We start from the raw sequence: 17453 nt of genomic DNA on the forward strand, positions 1-17453 counted from the left end.
GATGAAGCACCCATCCGCATGATGAAGGTTAAAATAAGTTTAGTGGTCAAAACAATGGCAGCATTAGAGAGAAGGAAAACGTGTTTAGATTAGAGGTCAGGTGTTTTTGATGGTCTGTACCAGAGCTGAGTAAAGAAAAAAATCAAAGTACTGTTCTGGTACTTTCTGTGGGGGCCTCGGAGGAGAAACAGGCATAGCCTCCGGTCACATGAATAGAAAATGACCTCCCTGCGTGTTTTCCCTTCGGAGCGACTCATTTGCGTTTTCCCTGCCTGCGCTGAGGCTCATTGCGTGCTCGGATTTCCATACAGGTGCGTCTGCTCCGGCTCTCGTTTGACTGTCAAAGCAGGCGCTGGTGCTTTTTTTTTTTTTTTCTCTCTCCGCCCCCGCAAGCATCCAGCTTTACCGGGGAGGAGCGCAGAGGAGTGCCTTTACGCAGCGGAGAGCCGACACACACACACGCATATACTCACACAGCCTCCTCCCCCCACCGACTCCGTACTCATCTACCGGTGAAACGCCACCGACTCCCGGCCCTGAACGGTCCTCGCCGCCGCTGAAGCCCGGTCTGCACCCGGCAGCGCACACACTCGAACAGCGGTCCTCTCCCCGGTAGGCCTGACGGTAAGAGCGGCTTTGTCATTCACTCGCTGTCACCACACGTTCACGACGAGGTACATTTATGTCCTTCCTTTATGAGAGGGAGGACAGAAGCTGCTGTAAAATGGGAGGAAGACCGTGATGGGGCTGTAGCATTGCCTGTAATTAAATGATGAAGGCCTTTTCATGGACCGGTTGGCTGGTGGAGAAGCGCAGCAGGATGGATGCTGGTGGTGGAAACCGGCACCGGCAGCCGACCTACTTAGATCCATTAAAAAGATGAAGAGCAGGAGGAGGGAGACAGCTTCCAGTAGAGAGGGCTTAACCGATCCATGATTGAACTCTCTGGCTGTGTCTTGCTGCTGTAATGTGGCCTGGGGCAGGGTGGGGCAGGGCACAAGTAATACAAATAAGATAAGAACACGAGACCTGTTTTCTAACATTAAATATATTAAAATATCCTGAGGTGTCTTAAGAAAGAGACAAAACGCGTTTTACCCTGATTATTTACATTTAAATGGTGTAACTCGATCCTTTTTCTGGGAACAAGAGAGAGAAAAATGGAAAACAGTTCATGACCTGCTCTTCTTTTAAGAAATTCGCTCTGTGACTGTTTTTCTTTGTGCTTTCCGTCTCCACTAAACGAATCAGTTTATTCTTGCTCTAGTATAAACATTTTACATGTCAACAGGATTCAAATACAATGGATAAACCTAACAAAATGAGGAAAGCACAATTTTAATGTGGCGTCATATTTTCCCACTAGCGCTGTCCCATACTGCAAATTTTGGTACGATCCAATACCAAGTAAATACAGGGCCAGTATTGCCGATACCATTACCGATACTTTTAACCAATAAAGGCAGCTCGTGTAGGGCAGAGCAGTGTGGCATAATGTAAGAGTTGAATCAGATTTGCCAAATTCTCCACACGTTTTAATGATCACCAAATCACTGATTTTGAACTTTCCACAATAACGCGTTAACACAACAATAACACAACTTTAAGCTTTTTATGTATTTTGAAGACCTGGAATGTAAACGTGCTGAAATTTGCTCTAGGCTATAAATAAAATAGATGCGACAGTCAACACAAAGGTTGAGACATTTTTCATAGCGCATGTTTGAAGCATATATTTTCTTTTTTTTAAAAAGAGAGAATAGAAACAAAATATCAAATCCTGTTGCGGCAGTATCAATCTGATGCCAGTATCAGTGTTGGTATCGATACTATCAATATTTGGATCACTCCTCCCACCTCATTAATTAAGTCAAGCCCTTTTACTTATTTTACTTCTGATCATTTTACTGGCAGTCTCTCTGAAACCTGCTTCTCCAATATGTACATGGACACTGCTGTATGCCTAATCCCACACAAACCATCCTTCTGGAGTCAGAGGTCAACAGCCAGTAAAATCGTATTCATCCACAGCTGAAAATAGTCCACAACACGAGCGCAATTTACACCTGTTAGAGTAATGTTTGCAAAAAGTTGTGTTTATTAGTTTTTTTTTAAACGTGAGTTTTATTTTGAAAAATTAGAAAATAACACAACACTGGTTCTCTGTGCAGAGCTTATCCACGCAGTGAATTATGACTCAGAGCAGAAGCGACAACAAAAATACTCCCGCTTCAAAAAGGAGCTGGAGCAGGATCAGTCGGCTGCTTTTACTTCTTTTAGCACTCTAAAATTGGCGCAGTTGCAAAACAAAAACAAGCTTTAATCATCTGTGTAGTAGAGCTGTGCTCTTTCAGTCTCTGATCTGCGTGTGTGTGTTTGTGTGTATACACAACAGTAGCATCATGGAGGAGTGGGACATCCCACAGATGAAGCGCGAAGTGGAAAGCCTTCAGTATCAGCTGGCAATCAACAGAGAGAAATCTTCCATCACTGTCACTGAGTGAGTCCACCTGCTGCACACACACACACACTCGTTCCCTCTCTGTTCAGTACAGCGTGTGACCCGTTGCTGACCGTACGACTCTCTCTTTCTTTTATCTTTTTTTGTAGGCTGGTGAAATGGATCGAGGGATGTGTTTGTGAAGATCCATTTTTGAATCCGGAGCTCATGAGAGCCAATCCCTGGGTGGAGAAGGGCAAGTGTGTGATTCTCTAGCGGTCACACACACACACACACACACACACACACATACACACTCATATATATAAATATATACGCACGCACACACACACACACACACACACACAATCACGGATGCATACAAACTGAAGGATGACGCACTGCACTAACTCACATGCTCGCTCACACACACGATCAGTGCTATCACCGCTTTTCTCTGAATGCTTTCTGTGGAGACGAGTGTATGTGTGAGTGTGCAGCACCGAGTAGCTTTCTAGAGGTTTGTTTTGATGAACAGCACCTTTTTATTGGCTCTTTACACTGTCAATCCAAATAAAGACTGTTTTGAATTTAACACGCATTGATTAAGATTCTTTCATATGATACAACAACAAGTGCAGCTGAGAATGAGACAGTAGCGTGTGTGTGCGCGTGTGTGTGCGCGCTACAGCAGATCTCTGATGTAAACATTTCGTCTGACAGCGTTGGACATGCCCTCATTAAACCGGAACCACACGTCACTGTTGCCCACTGCTGTCCCCATAGATAGATCTGCTCTCTTCTCACCTGCGGAGACACAAACAGGCTTTGAGTGCACTCATTCGGGTCCAAGTATTTTCATATTTGATTAAGCTGGTGGCTTTTTTCACAATGAATTAAAAAGTTCATACTTCAATTAATATAAATTTTCCAGTCCAAGTTTCTTAAACCAAAGAGTTTTCTGTCATTTCAGCTCAAACCAATGACTTTTACATCAATAAATCCCACAACAGAGCCGATGCTGATCTGTGTAACTAGTTTAGCTCCAGTTTCACACTAAGGGTGAATTCTTTTTTTTTTTTCTTTTTTTTTTTGGATGGAGGACTTGAGGAGGTGGAAATAAGTTATGAACATCATCAGCCTTCAACTTCCAGTGGAAAATTTGCAGTTAGGCAGCAACACTGTTTATTTACAGTTTATTTTTAACTTGTTCTGTTAGCTCTACTTTTGGTCTCCTTCTCCTGAGGAGCTAAATGCTAACTACTTGCTAACAGTGGTGTCTTCCAGTGAAAACAGCCGCCTGCTGTAGTGTAAAAACGACACTATGAGAGCAGTGAGGCTGAAGCCGCAAGTACAATAAAAATCTGATCCATCGGCGTAAATATCTGTGTATCTGTGGCTCAACATAAAGCTCTGTAAAGACGATGAAAGCTGCAGACTGATAATCATTTAATCCATAGCATCCTTTCACTCTCACACTGTTGTCACATTATTGCATAATTCAACTATGCACCCATCTAAAGTACTGATGCATACCGTTGACGCCACCAGATCCAAATTAGTGCTTCTCAGTCCTCTCCACAAACCGATCCAATCAAAATAAAAGTCTGGGAAGCATTACAGAGGATGTGGAGCTGTGCCTGTTTTAGTAAATAAATCCTGCTTTGACCTACAAATGACCACAGGTCTGCGTTTCCACCCTGATTACACTGCTCATCAATGCCCCTGATGGTGTGGTTTCAGGAGGGTTAGTGCTTTTAATGGGACTTTTTGGTCATACGGTAAATAAGACATGCACAGAGACATGTTACGGGTCCTGAGCTAACGATGATGCACTTTTCCAGAACTGCAGGAGGGGTGGAGATTTAATGTATTCAAACAACAGTCACAGTTGCCTCCACTGACTCAAAAGCACCAGCAGGCTCAGAAATGACCTTGAAGAGTTTTATTAGCATCCAAGGGCTACAACTGCTACATCTCAGGAAAATGTAGTAAACTGATTTTGAGGAATGCTGGACACTATTATTAATGTACATTTTAGGAAATAAATATTAAGTATGTTTGTTCTATTGGCTGATGCATAAATATAAGGATCGCGCTGTGCAAAGTAGTTTGTTTGGCTAACAGAGATCTGATAATAAATGCAAGTGGTAACAGTGCTGGCAGTCCAGCAGCTCTGCCTGCAGACTGCAACAAAAACGCTTAATTACCAAAGTTACATAACACACATTAGTTGTTACCTCTGGTGCGTGTGGACCTGATGTGCTTCGAGGCATTAAGTATTAAAAAAAAAATCAGAGCAGCCTGTGTTTTCCACATTTGAGATAAATGAAGTCAGGTACCTGTGTCTGATGACGGCTGTGGTCTCTGGGGTTTAGGGGCAACAGCTCGACCAAAGAAATCCACCTCAGGCTGCAGGACGCAAACACAACAACAAAGTGATGAGAAGGATGAAGTTAAACAGGAAGTTTCAAACGCTTTGTCCTCAATAACGAGGTCAATATCAGTGAACAATCACACACACACTCTCTCTCTCATTAGCGTAATTTCCCAGTTGTCTCCATCGGGGACTGTGACCCAGTGGCTTCTTATTAGCCTCATTCCTGCCCTCTAGAGGGAACTATTATAACTCATCTAGGCTCAGTGCAGACAGGCTGCTCCACTCTGGCTCCACCAGCAGGCACCAACTAACACCCACATGTGTGAGGAGCACAGTGACCACACCCTGAACATACAGTAGAGTCTATAACAGTAAACATGTTACCGGCAGTGGAAACTTGAGCTCTGTGTTTTTTTTCTTTTGTGCAGTGCTGCGAAAAACTAAGCACACCTCATGACTCAGTAACTTTAGCAGCAATATTGAGGTTGAAGGCATTCAGAGGAGTTTGCATGACTCAGTGACTACAAGGTGACCATTTCCTGTGGTTGTAAAACCGCCTCAAACCATCACCCCTCCACCACCGTGCTTAACAGCTGGTGTGAGGTATTTGTGCCAATATATTGTGTTTGGTTTCAGCCAGAAATACGTTGTTCTTCCTAATAGACAACATTTCACCATGAAAGTGTGCCAAATGATAATCTTAAAGAATTAAAGAATAATCCCAGTGGATTATTTCAGATTTTTTTTTATGACAACATCACCAAAACAAAAGGCAAACATGTTGTGCAGCTAATGTGGACCAATCAGAAATTAGAGAAAATTTAAGATCAGTTTTGAACAAATAAACGAAGCCTGTATGTGGTTTATAAAGCTTTCTCCTACGGTAGTGCTTCTCCTCCTCCCCCCCCCCCCCCCCCCCCCCCGGTGTCAGCTGGTATACACTCCCACCCCCATGAACTGTATCAAAGGTTAAGAGGGGGCACTTTCAAGTTAAAAAAATAACAAATAAATTATTTAAATAAAAGAAAAAAATAAGTGTTTTTTCTGTGTTCAGGCCAAAAATAACAACTACAAATCAGACCATATTATCAGGCAGTGTTGGTCCAGAGCAGCAGTGATTTTCCAGCAGCTAACAGCGTGTCAAAGTGTTTGTGCGCCTCACCCTGCTCTCCACTGTGGTCTGCTTGACGATGTTCTCCAGCCTCTGCTGGTGGTTCCTGCTTGCTTTAGGACCGGCGCTCTTTTTGTCCTCCGCTTTCTACGTCACACAGACACGGCGCATTACAAACACGTCACGTTAATTAGCACGCGCGGGGCCAGGTGCTACGCGTGCCCGAGTCTCACCGGTGCTGGGTTTCGCAGCAGCATCAGTTGCTCGGCCCTCCTCATCTTCTCCTGCTCCATCTCTCTGCTGATGGTTTGTTTGGCCTGGTACGTCAGCTGGCGGCGCGGAGGCAGGCCTGGAAACCTCACCACCTCCTCGACGCGCCTGGAAACCCGCAGTAAACACAAACAAACGAGACGCTCGTTGTTTACACGCAGTAAACACAAATGCACTTGTGATGCAACTGACACTCGGCTGAACCCTGTTAGATGACGAACAATAACAAAGAGCTTCCACTTCTGGTGCCGTGGTTGTTGTTTTGGTTTCCCCCCCCAGAATAAAACCCAGAATCTCTCATTCTCTAAAACTTTAATCCTCTTACTGCTGATCTCCAACTCAATCCACACACACACACACACTCTCACTCACAGCCCTGTGGACCAATAAATACAATAAAAGCAGTCACACGGTTCAGTCGGCTATTTATTGTGGAATAGCGTTATGTCAACCGTGTTATCATTAGCATCTACATGTGCAGATATCATCTTTAACATCTGAATCCACACAATTCAACAGCAGTTCTGTAACAAACAATAAAAATGAACAACACTGGTTAAACTTCATATTACTAAAATCTAGCCGCAGGTTACTTTTAAATTCATTTTTAACCGTATTAGGACATATTAGGGATTTATAAGGACACACAGTCTTCTGCATGAAAGCAGACATCAGTTCTAGGGTTTATTTTAAATGACCTCTCCTCATCTTTCCCACTCTTCTTCCCTGCACATCTCCTCCTGCTCACAGCGTCCGACATGACCAATCACCAACTGCGGCCAAAAAGAGAGCAGTCCAATCAAATAATCTTGTCCTGCCTGAGCGCATCCGCTGTTTGTGATGTTAAATGTTTAGATCCACGGCTGCACTCTGTGCCTTTTATGCGTGAGATATCAGAGAGTGGAGTTGTGGTGCGCTTGAGAGGGCAGGTACAGAAAGGTGTAGATCAGCAGCAGCAGCAGCAGAGCCAGCACTAGAGGCAGGCCCCAGTCGTTGGTGACCAGCACTTCGTCACAGCGAGCCTGTAGAAAGGAGCCGTCCTGGGCGTCCCGCTGCTCCTCCACACGGGCCGGCATGGCTGAGGTAACAAGCTGGTTATCCCATTCTAACTGCAGCAGGCGCCGGCATCCTCAGAATCACAAAAATGAGGGTGAACATTAAGTAAAAGTCTCTCAAGTTAAAAATGCTCTTTTTCTTCTTTTATCCTTTCATTCCTCGACCTTTCAAAAGGCCACCTCGTCACTTACTGCCTACTAACCTATCTAACTTAAACCCGCCCCTCCTTCCATCCTCTCCTCCATTCACCTGCATCCAACGGTGAGGCTTTACTGCTTGCTACCCTGCTTCAACCACGACCATCACACACACACACACACGCCCACCAGGTGTTAAGGGGATTAATCTCTTAAGCCTCCATGCAGAGAACCACAGTGTGGACAAGAGCAGTGACCTTCAACACCCCTCAAACACACATCAGCTCTGCATGAGTCCAGTGTACAGTGGAGTCCAGCCAAGTGTGCGTACGTGTGCGTGTACTCACGGCTCCAGCACGTAGGTGTACTGTCCCTCTGGAGTGCGGTCCTGCCTGTAAGAGAGATTGTATGCCAGCATGGTGTCGATCAGCTCACGCATCTGCTCCTTCTCTCTGCTGCTGAACAGCTGTGGATTCACCTGAAAGAAGAATAAGAAACTTTGATATCATGACCCACCCACATCTATCTAAGCAGACACAGAGGCTAAAACCTGGCATTTCAGGTCCTACATTTACAATGCTTTTTGTCAAATTTAATGTTTGATGTGCAAAATTTAGGTTTATAAGATCTGCACCATAAAACCATAGATTTGTTTTAAAAAAAGGCATCATCATCATTGCATTCTGCACATTTTGCACAGTTTTGGAGTTTGGGCTGAACATACAGGCATGTACCAAGGTTACAATGTAAGCTTTTACATACGGGCCGTAGTTTGGGACAGATGATGTCGAGAAGCAAGGTGAGGATATCGAGGGTCAGGCTGAGCTGACTGATCCTCGCTCTGATGCTTGCTGGGGTGTCGGCCAACATGGTGGACAGAGCGTTCTTGCAGCTGAGGAGCCGGGAGGAGGCCTGGACGGGACACAATAGTGACTGATCAGCAATGATGCCTTAAAAAAACCCAAACAAAAACGTGTTCTTCTCCTTTTATCACTTTTCCTTCGCACTGCTGCACAGGTGTGTGTAGGAGAGTCGTACCTCGTGCTGGCTGTGGGGATAGCTGATGCGGGGCACGTTCGTGTGGGCAAACAGGAAGTGAAATGTGATGGAAAGGAAGGGCAGGTATTTCATCAGAGAGAAGTTCTGCCCGTGCAGAATCACGTGGCTCAGCTTGTCTGAGAAGGCCAGCCAATCCAGCGCCTCGCACGCGCTCTGGAGGTTTGGGTCCCTCACACGCATGGACAGATAATTATCATACAGACCCTGAGGAAAAGAGATGTAATGCAACATTACACAGTGAACCATGAACTACTTTATATTCTGGAAACTTCCACATGAGTCAGTGCTCCTCCTCAGCTTTTCTGTACTGCTCATATTAAGCACGGTTAAAGTTTCAAACATTGAGGTCAGCGTGAGTTAAGAAATCCCTGTGAGCCAAAAACTCAGAAGCCCCACCCACCTGCTTTTCAAACCTTCTGTTTATGACAAGCAACCAATCAGAAGAGAGTCGGTTTAAAGGTGCAAGAGCTAAAGAAGCTCGTTTCAGACAATCGATGAGCTGAGGAGCGGCGTGAGGGCCCGATATAAGATAACAAGCAATTTTAAATGAGCAGAGCAGGTCCCATAGAGTTTCCTGTATTACCTGAGAAACCTTTTCATATTCTCCACTAGACGAAGCCAGATGCAAGATGTGCTGGAACCTGTGAGCTCCACTTCCCGAACCCGGTCCGTCCTCAAACCCCTCACCGACACGTTTCCTGAAAATAATGAATATTTATCAGTAATTTGCAACATATGGTCCTCTACACACCTCAAACACCTGCTGTACCTTTTATTTGTGCCAAAGATTTAACATTATCTTATGACTGTTTACGATGGTCTGGCGGTCGTTTGTTTTTCAGGCAATTCAGTTTTATTTATATAACACCAGCCACCTCAAGGTGCTTTATATTGTAAGGTAGAGACCCTGCAATCACATGACCGCCTGTGAGTAAGCACTTGGCAAGAGTGGGAAGGAAAAACTCCCTTTTAGCAGGAAGAAACCTCTGGCAGAATCAGGCTCAGGGAGGGAAAAGAAAAGACACAGTGACTCGTTTCAAGGCTTCCTACGACTTTCACCTGCTTCAACTGAAGACTTTAAAAGACATTTTAATACTAAGCTCAGTTCATATGCGCTATGATTATCTTCAAGGTTTATCTATTTACTTAGTGATATTTGCATAATTTTCACACCCATAGGTGTGAATCGTCATCTCTCTCTCTGTGTTAGCCATGTGACAGACTGCTGGCCTGTCTCGGGGAACTCGCCGTACCGTTTTGTACGTGGTAACTGGAAGATTTCCTGCCATAGATGGAACAAGCCTTTGTTCTGGTCCTTCTGCCCCACAGAGATGCTCTGAATCGTCTTGCTGTCCAGCTGCTTGACGCCACGACTATGAAGGAACTGGACAGAAGCACAAACACATGTTTACACCGAATTCTTCACACTGGCTGTGCATCTGCCGGGCTTTCCTTCTCAGCCGCGGCACCCACCTGCAGCGTGTTGATGCAGGACCGGATGTCGTTGTCGGTCTTCTCGCACAGTGACATCAGGGTGCCCGTGTCTGCCTTCAGCCCCTGGCGGAGTGAGATCTGCAAACAGCGATTTCGTTTAAACAAGGATCAGCAGCGCGTGTCGAGATGTGTGCGTGCATCTGTGACTATGCTGACCTCTGCCAGTCTCTGTGCCAGGCGGGAAGGCTGAGTCTGTGGGAAAGCCAGGAGGAAAGCCTGCTGCCTGAGAGGCCGGAGAGCTGGGACATAACTTAAAAAGAAACAGATGACTTTAAAACGATAAAGAAGTAAAAATAAAGTAAAAACAAATAACAGGTATTCACAGTTCCCACTCTGCTGTTAATGCCACAGTTTCTCTTACAGGTCGTTACAGATGCAGATGATTGGTCGCAGTAAGATGGACTCCCTTTTCTTCTTCTTCTTCGCCGTCTCCGCGCCAGCCTCACCCCCGTGTCCGTCTTTCCTGTTCAGAACTGCCAGCAGTATGTTGATGGCGGCCTGCGGAGCACATCAAAGGGCAAGGCATTAAGAACGGCTGCGGTCAATTAGCTGCTCTTTACCAATTTAAAGCAGGAGTGTACCGCAGGTGCTCCGTCAATCTCATCGATAATGAGGCAGTTCGGCCTCTCATTGGCTCCCAAAACGGACTTCATCTGTGTCGCTGTGTCGATGCGTTTCTGGAACACCTCGGCGCTGCGATCGTCACTGCACAAACATCAACAACGCCAAGTGAGGCTGTGAAGGAGGAGGATGACAGTAAACCTGCCATCTCCATGACTTACTGCCACTATCTGCTCACTTATTATTGTTGTGACTAACCTGGCATTGATTTCAACCACGTTGTACCCAGCATGCTTTGCAATGACATGAGCCAGGGTGGTCTTCCCCAAACCTGGAGGACCGGATAGCAACGCCACCTGGAGAGAGGCCAAAATAAATCACACCGTGTGTAAAAGCCAGGTAATCAAATGCAAACAGATGTGACAGATGTGCAGCTTTTAGACCTTAAATTTGGGTCGTTTGTACTGGTCCAGTTCTGCCTCCAGCAGCTCCTCGGTCACCTCAATCTTGCTCTTGAAGCGATTTTGATTCTGATTTCCTTGATTGGGTTTAAATGCGTTCTGATTGGCAGCCTGTCTGTCGGATCGGGCAGGGCAGGACTTCCTCTCTCTTCCAAACACTACGGTGTCCCACAGCTTCAGCCACTTGAGCAGACAGCGGTTGGTGAACTGAACGACACAAGACGCGCCACATCAATAAGCCGCCTCCACAAAGACTTTAGAATAAGCTTTCCTCCTTAAAGTCACACAGAAACACTGCACATCACTTACATCGTCGCTGAGCAGCTCTGTGTAGTGACGCGGTGAAAATCTGTCCACCCACAGCCGAGATGCTCGGCCCTCTGTGTCCTCTGGATCCTCGTTTTCTTCATCTTCTGGGTTTTCAGACTCAACTAACGCGTCGTTTACACTGCTGGAATGTGACATAAACACAAAAACGCAGTTAAAACTCCTGCTCGTGTATGTAAACTCAGTCTTGATGTGTCTCAAACGAATGAGATTGTGGATACTAGAGGGAAATGAGCTTCTTCCAACAGGTGGCTTGATGCTCCCTTAGAGATGGGGTGAGGAGTTCAGTTGTACAGGTCAAAGCAGAGTGGTTACTCCTCCGCATCAAAAGGAGCCTGTTGATGTGGTTTGGGTATATCAGACTGAGGGAAGACCTCGGGCCAGAGCCAGGACAGGCTGGAGAAATGATGTCTCTTGGTTTCCCCCCAGGCGAGCTGGAAGAGGTGGCTGGGGAGAGGGAGGTCTAATTTTCCCCTCTGAGACTGATACTCCCGTGCCCCGGATAAGCGGCAGATAATGGATGGATGGATCACACAGCACTTATTCTGTGCACTTCAACCACTCCATCTACCCCATATCACACGACCCATATAGAATCACAAACTACATAACGTGCTTGTGTTTGGACTGTGGGAGAAAGGCTGAGGAAACCCACTCAGGGACATCAGGTGGGATGTAAACCAAGAACTTGCTGTGAGGCGACACCGCTAACCACTCCACCACTCACGCCATCTTATCAGTCTCAGCTGATGTTTTCTGTTTTTGTTATTTTACAACCAGCCCAGTCTGTGTCCTCTTTTGAGCCCCACATGAGTGTGTTGATGTCTGTGAGTGAAACAGGAAGTGAGTTACCTGGCTAACAGCTCTGTAAGACGCTGCGATTCCTCCACAACCTGTTGGTGGCGCTGCAAGATTTCAAAGGAACACGAGACATTGATGTGACTTTACAATAATTGTATGTTCTGCTATTAATGTAAGGGCTACAGCGCCTACATTATATCACACATTTTCAAATGAATTATATTTATAGGCTTTTGTCACACTGGAAATCTAAACGCTCTTATTCTTAGATCTTCCATAACGAGACGAGCAGATGAAAAGTCCCTCTACTACGTGCTGTAGCTATGAGAGCTGTACATGTAGAAAAACTGCTAAGTAAGCTACTCTTCTATATCTCCCAGTCCTTCAACTTAGCCCCTGTTGTGCAGAATTAAAAAGTTAACGATGACAAAGTGAAGCAGAGCGTTAAAAAGCATGAAAGCTGTCCACTGAAGCTGCGCTTTGTGTTCTTCATTCATGCTTCTTTGAGCTTTGAGGAAAGCTGATGCTGCGACAACTGAATATGTGAAGATTATTTCTTGGGTTTCTTCATCTTCTTATTAGCATTTAGCCATTAGATTAACACAGAACACTAGCCAATCAGAGTTAGGGTCGGGACTTCGTGGTCTCTGTAAGTAGCGTGATGATGAGATTTCTTAATTTGCTTTTAAGTTTATACTTTAAGCACATCTAAGGTCATCTTTGAGGTCAATATTAATTCTATTAATAGATTTCAATATAAATCCACTTTTTTTTTAAATGAACACAATTTTAGTGGATAAAAAATATTCTTGGTAGATGCATTTTTTAACACTGGGTGCAGGGAAGGTAATGAGTCACTCACCCTGTCTGCTTCTTGCTCTCTCAGCAGTCCTATCGGCACTGCCAGCAGCCCCAGTCCACCCTGGGAGTTTGGTACTATTCTGGAGTCTGCTGTCTGAAGAGACACATGGAAATGTAGAGAGAAATAGAAATATTAACCAAACTCTGGAAGCTGCAGCTGCTGCACATGCTGCCTGTGCGAAATTCAGCCTCACGGATAAATAACCGGGGGGCATTTAACCTTTGTCTCTGCGTTCTCTTTCTGTCGGAGGTAGACCCGATTCCCAGACGAGTCCGTCACACTGATGTAGTCTCCCTCTAAAGGAGGTCGCTTCAGCACACGCAGGGATGCCGGCGCCGCTGTGGGAGGTCGCTGTGGAGTCAGTGGAATCTCAGCAAAGCCGCTGATATCCAGCACAGCAGGGGTAGAGCTGGAACACAAAACATGTTCAGAAGTCTCAGATTTATATTAAAGGCTGAAATCACGCTTTTGTACAAGTATGATTTTAAAATAACAATTTTATCGTGCAGGTTATTGTTATGCCCATCTCCACGTACAACAATCCCATCAAGGACAAAAACAGAAACTGCTTAAATATGATGGAAAAAAGACGACTGCATTCAGCACCAGCTACATCTGCTCCTCAGGCACCTGTGCGCCGCTGTGCCCCCAGCAATACTCGCCACTTTGCTTCAAATGACTGTCATGTATTGTTTTTAAGTGCATCTTACTTGTGTGTGAGTTTCTGCATTAAAATGTATTTCCGCTAGAAATGTTTGGGATTTTTAGGAACATCTTTTTGCTCCGGTATCAATTGAAAGAGATGCAGATGAATGTTAATATAATACATGTCTATTATTGATCTCAATACAATAGTTCAATAAAATCGCCACAATATAACAAAGCAAATGAGCTCAATAAGTAAAAATCAAGGTAAAAATAAAACATAAATAAATAAAACACATTGAAGGTGTCTCTGAGTAAAACAGGTCAAATTCAATGATGCTAAACAAATCATTTAAAAAAAAAAACTACCTGATGGCGTGAGAGGGCTCATAGTGCTCTGGAGAGGATGGCGGTGTGATGTCATCACTCAGTGAAGGGACTTTGCTCTCTTGAACTTGTGCTGCGTTGAACAGTCGCTTGACCACACCAACGTCCTGCTTCTGTCGCTTTGCCTTTGGAGCTGGAAGAGGCAGGCTTAGATTAAAGCTGCAAATTAGACAGGTGTAAAAATACAGGTGCACCCCGAGGGTGAACTCACTGATGGGCTGATTGTCCAGCAGGTGCTCTATATCCGAGATGTCGTCTCCTGGACCCTGACTGTGGCGTTTCCCCGGCTTGCAAGTTTCGTCTACGATGTTAAAGCACACATAAAATCATACATTAATTACTTCCTGGAGACTTAACCCTAACTTTATCTATCTTAACTTTATCACCACCATCCTCCTGAGCCTGACCGATTTGCTATCAGACCAGTATGGCTGTTTGCTGATCAGCTGACAAATGAAGAGGATGAAGAAGTGGTAGAAACACCCTTCAACCATGTTATAGGTGCTGAAGTTGCAAAGTCTGTCCTCAGAGGGCGCTCTGCAACTTCCCTGTTCCCAGCATGTTTATATAGCCACAAACAGCCAGCTGAGCAGTCCGTCTTTATGGGGTCACGGGGGTTGGAGACAGAGAGCACTCACATGTACAATTTAAAATGAACCAAACTGCATGTCTTTGGACTTTGTCAACCAGTTCTCGTGTTATCGCATTTCAGAATTTATTTTATATTCTACTCTGGTTTATAAACGTAACAATACATACAAATAATACAGTTTGACAAAGGGTTAGGTATTGTATATAGCTATGAATAAGTATGAATTAATGATGTCAGAATCACGAACAACTGTACCACTGTGTGGTAAATGATTACTTTAAACTCTTCTCATTAATATGGGGAATTATTAGGGATAATAATGGAGCAGATTACATACATCTTCTGATGTGTGGAGCCTGTTTCATCAGAATAGACATAACTAAATTCTTTGTTTAGTCCTTTAAGTCTTATTCAAATACCACATAGTATGTATAATCATGGAGTTCACACACCCATTGAGGGAATAATAAACCAAACAGAGACAAAAGTCAGCATTTTCTTGGATGTATAGTCCTGAACAGAACAGCACCATCAGTGAGGTGTCAGAGGGGTCCGAATTAGTTTTGCTGGATGATGATAATGTTAACTTCACTTGATTTATCTGGTGTTGCTAGTCCGGTTTCCTCTGCAGTTATCTGCTGGTGTAGGAGCATCTGAAACTGTGACACCAAGAAACTGAATAGGCTGACTGGGAAGGCCAAGGCTGTGCTGGGGAGTCACTGGTCTGGCTGAAATGACCAAAATGCATAAGAAAAAGAGCATTCAGGCCCCTTTTTTCCTTCGTTTTTCATAGCATAGCTTCAACAAAGTGATGGAAACATTCCTTAGAGATTTTGGTCCATATTGACATGAAAGCATCGCAGTTGCTGCAGATTTGTCAGCTGTAGATCGATGATGAGAATCTTGTGTTCCACCACAAGCTAATGGATTGCAGAGAGGCCATTCGAATGCAGAGAACTCGCTGTCATGGTCAAGAAACCGGTTTGAGAGCATCTGTGCTTTTGTGGTAATTGTGTTATCTTGCCAGGAGCAGACATCAGATGATGCGCATACCATAGTCATAAAGGGATGGACATGGTCAGCAACAACACTCAGATTCTCTGTGGTGTTTAAATTATACTCAGAAGTATGCCAAGAAAATATATCACACTACATTTCACATTCACCAGCCTTAATCATGGATGGATCTATGTTTGTCTATGTTTATGAGTAAAGTCTGGCCCTATAATTTGAACACAGCAACTGAAGTCACAGCAGAGAACATTTTTCCAGTCTTCTACTCTCCAGTTATGATGAGCCCGTGTGAAGTGCAGCCTCATTTTCCCGTTATTAGTGCAAATTCAAATTTTTATTTGTCACGTACACAGTCATACACAGTACGATATGTAGTGAAATGCTTGGACAATTATTATTATTAGTTATTAGTTCACAGAAGTGAAGTCTGCAGTAGCACATCTGCATCGAGGTTTGATGCAGATCTGCAGAGATTCTCTTCTGCATACCTTGTTGTAATAACAATAATACAAATAACAACTTATCTCCCTATCAGCTCAGAGCAGTCGGCCCCTTCTCCTCTGACCTCTGGCATCAAAAAGGCACAGAGAAAACTGCCACTGGGTATTTTCTCTTTTTGGGCCATTCTCTGTAAACCCTGAATATGGCTGTGCAGGAAATCCCCAGTAGATCAGCAGTTTCTGGAATACATGACCGTGTTTACATGCCTAAATGCATTCAATTGATACGACGTGACTAGCTGGTTAGATATGTGTGTTCACATATCTACACATATACTGTATATTAATAACCTATTTTTTACTTTTATAAAGTCACAGCTACACATATCTAGATGTGTGCGTTCACATATCTACATATACGGGTGAGTGTATAATCACTGCCTCTAAGTCTTATTTGCAAACTCTACTTTTTATTGCACCTGTACAGATATCTCAAACTCTATTTTCATTATATTTATTATTTTTCTTTATCTTGTGCTATTATGTTGTAGCTTGAATGTATGCACTTCTATTTCTTTTTATTCTACCCGGAGTCTGTTTTTGTTGCGTTTTGCTCGATCCGAACTCACTGACACAGCTTTCCCAAAGATCCTGAAAGCCATTTAAACGCACCTCAAGAGCCGCACTGTTCAAAAGCAAAGCAGCCCTAAATTAAGTCTACTCCTAAACAAAAACTCCACTTTTCTACGACGGTTTCCGAGAAGTAGCTCGGCGATTTAACAGTTGAATCATAGGCTAGCTACCCTTTTGGTAACTTGAGTGTTTTGGACTCACCCTCCATCTCAGCCAGCACCTCCAGCTCGTCGGCAAACTGCTCCTCGAAGTCGTCGTGTACCTCGAACAGTTCATCGTATTCGTCCATTTTGCCTGGTCCGATAAAACCCGAGACACGGCGGCTAAATAATCAGGAAAAATATATTTCCCCCGATAGCTTCTTTCTCAGCTTCGACAGTAGCTTTGGCACAGTCGTGTTCCCGGCAAATTTTTTGTTATGAAGTATTACATCCGGGTAAGTCCGTTGCCCTCACTCCTGATTGGCTATCGCAGTTCTTTCCTATTTCCCGTCATACACTACTTAGCTAAATGATCTGAATATCTGAAAAAAAATGCCGACATTTCCCTGTAACAGTGCGACTAAATGTGTGCCAAGCTGTCTCCCTTAAAGCAGAATCGTTTCAATTTCAAATAGATAAACCTTGTTTCTGCTTGTTTGACCAGAGGGTGGCGCTGTCACTTCTCTTTAGTGACATAGCTCGGATGTGTTCATTTCCTGCCCGATTCAGATAATATTTTTTGCGCATATACCTTTGAAGTTGCTTCTTTGACATTTTAATTTGGATTAATTTGGAAGGTTTT

The 17453-nt window shown here is 44.2% G+C and overlaps 2 protein-coding genes across 3 annotated transcripts; one reads left to right on the forward strand and one right to left on the reverse strand.

Moving 5' to 3' along the window:
- The first annotated feature begins 304 nt into the window (after positions 1-304).
- On the forward strand, positions 305-3035 carry gng13a (guanine nucleotide binding protein (G protein), gamma 13a). The gene is made up of 3 exons (XM_080880091.1): positions 305-624; positions 2396-2500; positions 2611-3035. Exons 2-3 carry the CDS (start codon positions 2403-2405, stop codon positions 2714-2716), a joined length of 204 nt encoding a protein of 67 aa, XP_080736217.1. The 5' UTR covers positions 305-624; positions 2396-2402; the 3' UTR covers positions 2717-3035.
- Positions 3036-3111: 76 nt separating this feature from the next.
- Positions 3112-17108, reverse strand: chtf18 (CTF18, chromosome transmission fidelity factor 18 homolog). 2 transcript variants are annotated; one of them, XM_080880089.1, is made up of 22 exons: positions 16872-17107; positions 14203-14292; positions 13974-14124; positions 13179-13368; positions 12960-13052; positions 12149-12201; positions 11279-11420; positions 10952-11176; positions 10767-10864; positions 10529-10652; positions 10309-10445; positions 10104-10197; positions 9927-10025; positions 9707-9837; positions 9037-9151; positions 8433-8657; positions 8157-8306; positions 7742-7872; positions 6165-6309; positions 5983-6078; positions 4783-4852; positions 3112-3247 (listed from the first exon to the last, which is right to left on the reverse strand). In XM_080880089.1, exons 1-22 carry the CDS (start codon positions 16957-16959, stop codon positions 3126-3128), a joined length of 2769 nt encoding a protein of 922 aa, XP_080736215.1. In that variant the 5' UTR covers positions 16960-17107; the 3' UTR covers positions 3112-3125. The 2 variants fall into 2 exon arrangements, with proteins under 2 accessions (XP_080736215.1, XP_080736216.1); XM_080880090.1 differs by lacking the exons at positions 3112-3247; positions 4783-4852; positions 5983-6078; positions 6165-6309 and adding an exon at positions 6377-7330 and having other exon boundaries at positions 16872-17108.
- Between the last annotated feature and the right edge of the window lie 345 nt (positions 17109-17453).

This window comes from Rhamphochromis sp. 'chilingali', assembly GCF_963969265.1.
Source record: "Rhamphochromis sp. 'chilingali' genome assembly, chromosome: 4".
Classification (NCBI taxonomy): Eukaryota; Metazoa; Chordata; class Actinopteri; order Cichliformes; family Cichlidae; genus Rhamphochromis; species Rhamphochromis sp. 'chilingali'.

Excerpts from the sequence above, each read along its gene's own strand:
- chtf18 (XM_080880089.1), bottom strand. The coding sequence starts at position 16,959 with ATGGACGAATACGATGAACTGTTCGAGGTACACGACGACTTCGAGGAG. Across the intron at positions 11,177-11,278 it reads CAGAGCTGCTCAGCGACGAT|TTCACCAACCGCTGTCTGCT; the intron begins GTAAGTGATGTG and ends TGTGTCGTTCAG. Across the intron at positions 3,248-4,782 it reads ACAGCCGTCATCAGACACAG|GTGAGAAGAGAGCAGATCTA; the intron begins GTACCTGACTTC and ends GTGTCTCCGCAG.
- gng13a (XM_080880091.1), top strand. The coding sequence starts at position 2,403 with ATGGAGGAGTGGGACATCCCACAGATGAAGCGCGAAGTGGAAAGCCTT. Across the intron at positions 2,501-2,610 it reads TCTTCCATCACTGTCACTGA|GCTGGTGAAATGGATCGAGG; the intron begins GTGAGTCCACCT and ends CTTTTTTTGTAG.